This window comes from Myripristis murdjan, chromosome 4 (assembly GCF_902150065.1).
Source record: "Myripristis murdjan chromosome 4, fMyrMur1.1, whole genome shotgun sequence".
Taxonomy (NCBI): domain Eukaryota; kingdom Metazoa; phylum Chordata; class Actinopteri; order Holocentriformes; family Holocentridae; genus Myripristis; species Myripristis murdjan.
Genome location: NC_043983.1, coordinates 26,852,321 through 26,858,552, shown reverse-complemented (window position 1 = coordinate 26,858,552; position 6,232 = coordinate 26,852,321). Strand labels below are relative to the sequence as shown.

The following is a 6,232-nucleotide window of genomic DNA, read 5'->3' as shown; positions in this document are numbered from 1 at the left end:
CAAAAACACAGAAAAAAAATCATTTTTGGAATAACAATCTCATTACTGTGTTTGCTTATTATCACTAGTCAACAGCACTAGTCACTACAGCAGCAAAAAATCATTTAATTTTTACTTTGACTGATACTGTGTAGGTGACTGACTGAATATTATAATATTCTTTAGTTTCTTTAGTCTGAAGTTGTAACCAGAGTGAGCAGGTGTTTCTATTTCCTACCAACCTGTTGTGCTGGTAAACCGATAATGTAGGTGGCACTGCTAAAAATGGAAAAAATATTAGAAACCAATAGAGACCAATACAAAGCAGCGGTAGAGGTGAAAGTAAAGGAAAATATATTCATATTTACAGATTATTCACATTCATACAGGTTCCACGACGCAAAAAGAACAGCCATCTCTGGTAAATGGTAGAGGGTTTTCAGTAAATCTCAATAAAGACTTTTATTTTTGTACCAAAATAGGCAGTTAGAGCAGGGATAAATATTATATTATGTTAGATATAGATCCATCTCTGTATACAATAGATTCTTTGCATCGGTGCTTTATTCTAACAGACAGTGGCATGGGCTCCTGGCTAAAACACACAGCCAGAGACATAAGGAGACACCGGTTCTGTCAACTAACAGTGACTACTAACTTCAGGAAGCCTTTAAGTCGGAAGGAAATGTTTAAGTTGAGCACTGTGTGAGCATTAGGAACTATTAAGACTCCCAAGCCATCAAATTGCGAGCTATCCCGTTGAAAGAGCCTGTTCTCTGTATGCCTCTGGGTTCCAGTCAGATCGGAGGAGTCGCCTGGGGCGTGAAGAGATGGGAAGCGGGGTATGGTGGCTGGGAAGGTCCATACAGGGGTCACGTTACCAAAAGCATCTTAGTATCTCAAGTACTAAGCTTGTTGACAGAGATTATCACCTTGCTCCGGGTGGCATTCATGCTCGTTTGGACTTTGGCCTCAAACTCATAAACCTAAGGTGATAGATACCTCTGTTGCCGATAGTGTTGCACCTCTGGACATGAGGAAGGAGTGTTTTTTTTTTTTTTTTTTTAACCAGAAGACTTTATCTGGCCTCTTTAAAACCAGCGTGACTGACACCACACGAGCTATTTTAAAAGCTAGGTGTTGCATTAGCTGAAGAACAGTGTTTCTACCAGAAGTGTTTACCTGGCACCTTTGACTCTGTCACACCAGCGTGACAGACACCCGCTGAGCTCGTCCCAACGTGCCGAATTAGCCGAAAGACAGTGTTTCAATCAGAGTGCAGCTGAATCCGTGACGCACGTCCACGCAGGAACACCAAGAACAGGAAGGTAACACTTTGACCTCTTCGACTCGGCCACGCTAAGATGCTTTTAATGAAACTAGCCCTCATTAGTGCATCAGCAGTGAGAGGAAAGCTATAATGATGATGATGATGATGATGATGATTATGATTGCGATGATGATAGTGATGATGAAGATGATACATTGCTCTGTGCTGTAACTTATGCAACACTGAATGAGGGAAGGAGGAGGAGGAGGAGGAGGAGAGAGATAGAGGAGGACGGAGGGCAGAGGCCCGCGCGGGACGGAGTCAAAACCCATAACATGAAGGCTCGGGTAATGGAGGACCCCAGTTTCTTAAACTATGGTTCGGGGGCCCCAGCTGGAGCACCTTTTGTACATAACATAGCACCAGCTGTCCAATATGAGGCCTACATGTCCTATATTTGTTTCTGGCCCTCCAAAAACAAAAGGGTTGCACGATGATAGGATATTCTATATTTTGTTCTATTTTGATGCTAATTCAGTGTTTCTAGCTTTGATTGAGAATTTCTGCTTGTTACATGACAAATTAACAAGCGTCTTGATTATACAAATCCTAAATTCGCTAATGATTATTTCCTCGCTACATCTCTAAACAGTAATTGTACTATTGTGTCATTTTGGCCCCGGACGCCAAAACACCTCGGCACTCTGTTCGTTTTCAGCTCATACCTACAGCCCATTGACAGTCTAGAGGGAGGGATGGGATGTGAGAGAGAGAGAGAGAGCGAGAGAGTGAAAGGCAGAGAGAGAGAGAGAGAGAGAAGGACTGGATGAAAGAGAGAGAGAAAGAGAAACTCTAAACAGGAGTGATGCCATGAGGAAAGACAGAAAGGAAGGGAGATCAAGATTTTGTCCCAAAAACATGCTCTTAAAGCTACAGCGTGCAAAAGTCTGCCTCTTGGTGACAATATTATCATTACAAACCCATACATGAATGCATTACCCTTCGTTAATATGAAAACAACAACGACAACAACAATAAGAAGAACAATAAAGAAATCAAATCAGATAATGGTACATGTCGCCTCGATTTGAACCACTTCCTTAAACATTAAGGAACTGAGCTGTAGAAAGATCCACCAATAGGCTGCTGGGCAGACATTAGCTCCTCCCACTCCAGGAAGTAGCAGTCCCAGATAGTCCCAGCCTTAATTGACTGTATGTGCTTGTGTGTGTTTGTGTGTGTGTGTGTGTGTGGATGTGTGACAGTATGTGTAAAAGAGAAAGAGAGAGAGCAGGTTATAATAATAGAAAATTAGCAGAAAAGTGAGAAATGATGAAAGAGTAGTGTGTGCGTGTGTGTGTATATGTGTGTGTTTGTGTGTGTGTGTGTGTGTGTTCAGAGCCGCTCCTTGGTGGGCACCCAGATGTAAGGACCAGACTGTTCCTCAATGATCTGCTTCACCTGTGAATACACCTCCTCTAAAGAAGAGCCCTCGACTATAGCTGCAGAGAGAGAGAGAGAGAGAGAGAGAGAGAGAGAGAGAGAGAGAGAGCATCATTACCACCCTTTAACAAAAGAGCCAAAGTCATTACCAAAGACTTTACCCAATGACATTTTTGTTAACAGAAAACAAAAAATCCTATCAAACATATCCATTAAAGGCGCATTTTAAGTCCTGATAAAATGCACTTCCATTACTTTTACTTCCTGGAAAAGCCTCAGTGTGGTGACCCCATGCTGCACTAAGAGACTTTGAGTTTGAATAGTGGAGTAAATAAGAAATAACTGCACCCTGCTGCAGCGCTGCAACAGCACACGCGTCGGAAACACATGAATGTTCCTCACGTTTAGTTTACTGGCGTCTTTAAAAAGTTAGAAAACAGAAAGTAAATTCCTTCAAAGTATGTAGGGGAGGTGTGTCATCATCATACCAAAGTGTGCTTGCAATTGTGTCTATCGGTGTGTTGAAGTAACTGTGTGTGTGTGTGTGTGTGTGTGTGTGTTCAACTAACCGGTGAAGTACTCAGTGAACTCCTGTTCCAGTTTGACAGCTCGGTCGTAGGTCTTCCTCCCTTGCTCCTCAGTGAGACGCTTGTTTATCTCTCTGGTGACAGAAAGGAGGGAAACTTTCACTATCCTGCAGTTAAAGTTATATAAAGTTCAAGTTAAACTTTATCTAAAGCCCAGTATCACTGTAGACAATCCCGAAGGTTGACATCAAACAGGACACCCCTCGATTTCATCCTCATAGTGTATCCTCATAATACAGAAAACTGCCTGTCTATTTTTATGTCGTTCTTCATAGTTTTGGCTGCCACAAGTTTCTATTTCCATAGGAGAGTGACAGAGAATGATGTCCTGACAACAGTCTGTCAAAACAAAAGTTGTTTTTTCATGTTATTGTTTCATTTTTCAGTATAACTGTAATGTAGCATGTATGGCAGATGTGTGTGAATTTTTACTTAAAGGATGCAGTGTATGTCACAGGATTTTGTTCCCATTATTTGTAGGATTTATCTAACACAATGCTGTTTATGTCACATACAAGAGTAATATGAACATGATTTTGTTACTTGCAGTTTTTGTTTGTTTGCTTGTTTATCAAGGGTCCTGATTAGTCACCAGTGCACAGACAACAAGCTACTCATAGGATGTTGTTTATGTAACATACAATATGTGGTTTATGTTACAATATGTGTTTACATTAGATAATGATATTTACCTAACTTACAGTGTGTTTATGAGCCTCGTTAGCCGACACATCAGGTAGTGTTTCATTTTTTTAAAGGACTCTGCACAATGATGCTTGTGTTACTTACAGTATGTTGTTTATGGATGTTATTTACATGACTTATGGATATTTATGTCAGTGTAACCCAACTCAGGTTGATGATGTGAATTCTAGGCTGTTGTGTACGTTTCACGGTATTATCCATGTTATTTACAGGATTTTGCTTACAGGATATTTTCCAGACTGCGTGGTCTAATGAAGATAGCAATGGGATGGAGGCCTGCCAGCTGGAGACGCTTTATGGCATTCCCTGATACATCCAGTATACAGTGTTTACCCTGGGAGACACACAGAGGGAAGAGAAATCATGACACAGTGCAATTAGACAAACAAACACTAACAGCCAGAGAATAAAACACTCTCCCCTCTGAGGCCAGGGGGCGGTGTGGCTCAGGAGGTACAGCGGTCCTCTAGTAATCAGAAGGTTCCTCCAGAGAGCGAGCTGAAGTGTCCATGAGCAAGACACTGAACCCCTAACCACTCCGGAGGGGCAGTTTGGCACCTTGTGTAGCACCCTGTGCCATCAGTGTGTGAGCGTGTGTGTGAATGTGAGGCAGTGGCTGGTATTCTACAAAAGCACTATAGAAATGCAGTCCATTCAGCATTTAGGGCTGACACCCAGAGGTCGACTGGTCTTGGGCAAAACCATTTGGACAAAGAGGGGGTTGACACAGTTGTGGGTGAAATCCTTTACTGTCCTATTGGTCATTTTTGACAGATCACTGATTGATCTGTGATCAGCAAAGGTGAGTTTATACCAAAGATTCACTTGCAGCTACTTGCTAAAGGATGTGGTCTGCGACACTTTAAAACCTGCCAGTGTACACCAATGATACTAAACCAGGCAGTGTATTGTTTCCATAGAAACAACTCTGTTTACGTCTGTCAGCTTTCTGTCACTGGACAGTTTGTAGCGCAGCTCCATGCTACCTTCACAGGAATGGGATGTCAGAGTTTCACCTGTAAAATTTCACCAGCCCGGTGTTTACTGTGTCAGTTCACACAAATGGATTCTCTCTTCCTTGGTATTCCCCGTGGAGGAAATTAAGAGTTTCTTCCTGTTGAAAGGATTAATTTCTCCTGAGCTTTCACCGTGCTATTGCAGTGGTTACAAATTTTCAAGAGGGACTTCCTGTGAAAGCAACTTAGTGTCTAACATCCAGACACACACTACAACATTATTCTAAAACCAGACACCAGTCCTGCCGCCTGACAAGCTGAGTGTCAACAACGGCATCGACCAGCCTGATTGCAGCTGAGACTCTGCGACTTTTCTCTCCCGCGTTCTAAAACAGTATCGTCTAGTCGTGAATCTTTGGTTTAAACTGGCCAACCTCCTCCAAACCAACCTTCATGACTTTCAGGAACTCATGATGATGTGATGTCCTGAGACTCAGCTCTATACATTCAGTAGTCTATTGATTTGACACTAATTTCATATGATGAAACCAGTTGGGCATTTACACCTTCTGAAGTGTCAGTACAATTGGCAAGAGGAGGTGATGGGATGCGTGGAAATAATAATCAACAGAACTGGTGGACAACAAAAATTGTTAGTCGTGGACCAACAATGCCCACAAGCCATTTCCATTCAGGGTGAGTGAACGGTCTGTCAGCACAAAAGAGAAGAGTCTTTACCTTGTCTGTGCATTTCATTTTGTAATTTCCAACTATTTCCAGATAAAAGAATTTAGCTTGAAGTCTGTGTTCTTGTCCTTTTAGAAAAGATGTGACGCATAAACGTATTCTTTTCTACAAACTAACCAAACTTTACTCTGACTACGTCTGACTACTTTTTGACTTTTGCTAAAGCAGATTTTCACACTGGTAACTTTACTTCTACTTCAGTAAAATTTCAGTAAAGACACAGTACTTGGCAGTATTTGCCTCTCTATCTTTTCTCCTCCATCTTTTCTCTGCTCACCTCATGTCTTTTGCCTTCCTACTTTGCTACCTTGATCCCTGCATTTTCTCCTCTCATTATTTCTTCCTTCCTTTCTTCATGCAGCTCTGCTTTTCCTGTTTTCTCACTCATCTCTTCTCCATCTACCCTCAACTCATCTTCTCCCTCGATCAGTCTACCTGCAGTATCTGCCTCTTACCTTGTCAGCGACCTCTCTCACAGACTGTATGCTGGTCCCATACAGATGGTTGTTGTACTGTCCAGCCTCGATGAACTTGTGTTCCTGGAT

General features: G+C 42.0%; 1 protein-coding gene across 5 annotated transcripts in view; it reads right to left on the bottom strand.

Annotated features, from left to right (window-relative positions):
* Positions 1-422: 422 nt before the first annotated feature.
* LOC115357821 (discs large homolog 1-like protein) overlaps positions 423-6,232 on the bottom strand; it is a 127,179-nt gene continuing 121,369 nt past the window's right edge. For all 5 annotated transcript variants that reach the window (XM_030049533.1, XM_030049535.1, XM_030049536.1 and 2 more), the window contains 4 exons: positions 6,143-6,232; positions 4,209-4,318; positions 3,262-3,353; positions 423-2,751 (listed from right to left, as the gene is read on the bottom strand). The exon at positions 6,143-6,232 is cut by the window's right edge and continues 83 nt beyond it. In XM_030049533.1, the coding sequence (XP_029905393.1) occupies positions 2,645-2,751; positions 3,262-3,353; positions 4,209-4,318; positions 6,143-6,232 (399 nt within the window). In that variant the 3' untranslated portion in view covers positions 423-2,644. The remainder of the gene's footprint in view (positions 2,752-3,261; positions 3,354-4,208; positions 4,319-6,142) is intronic.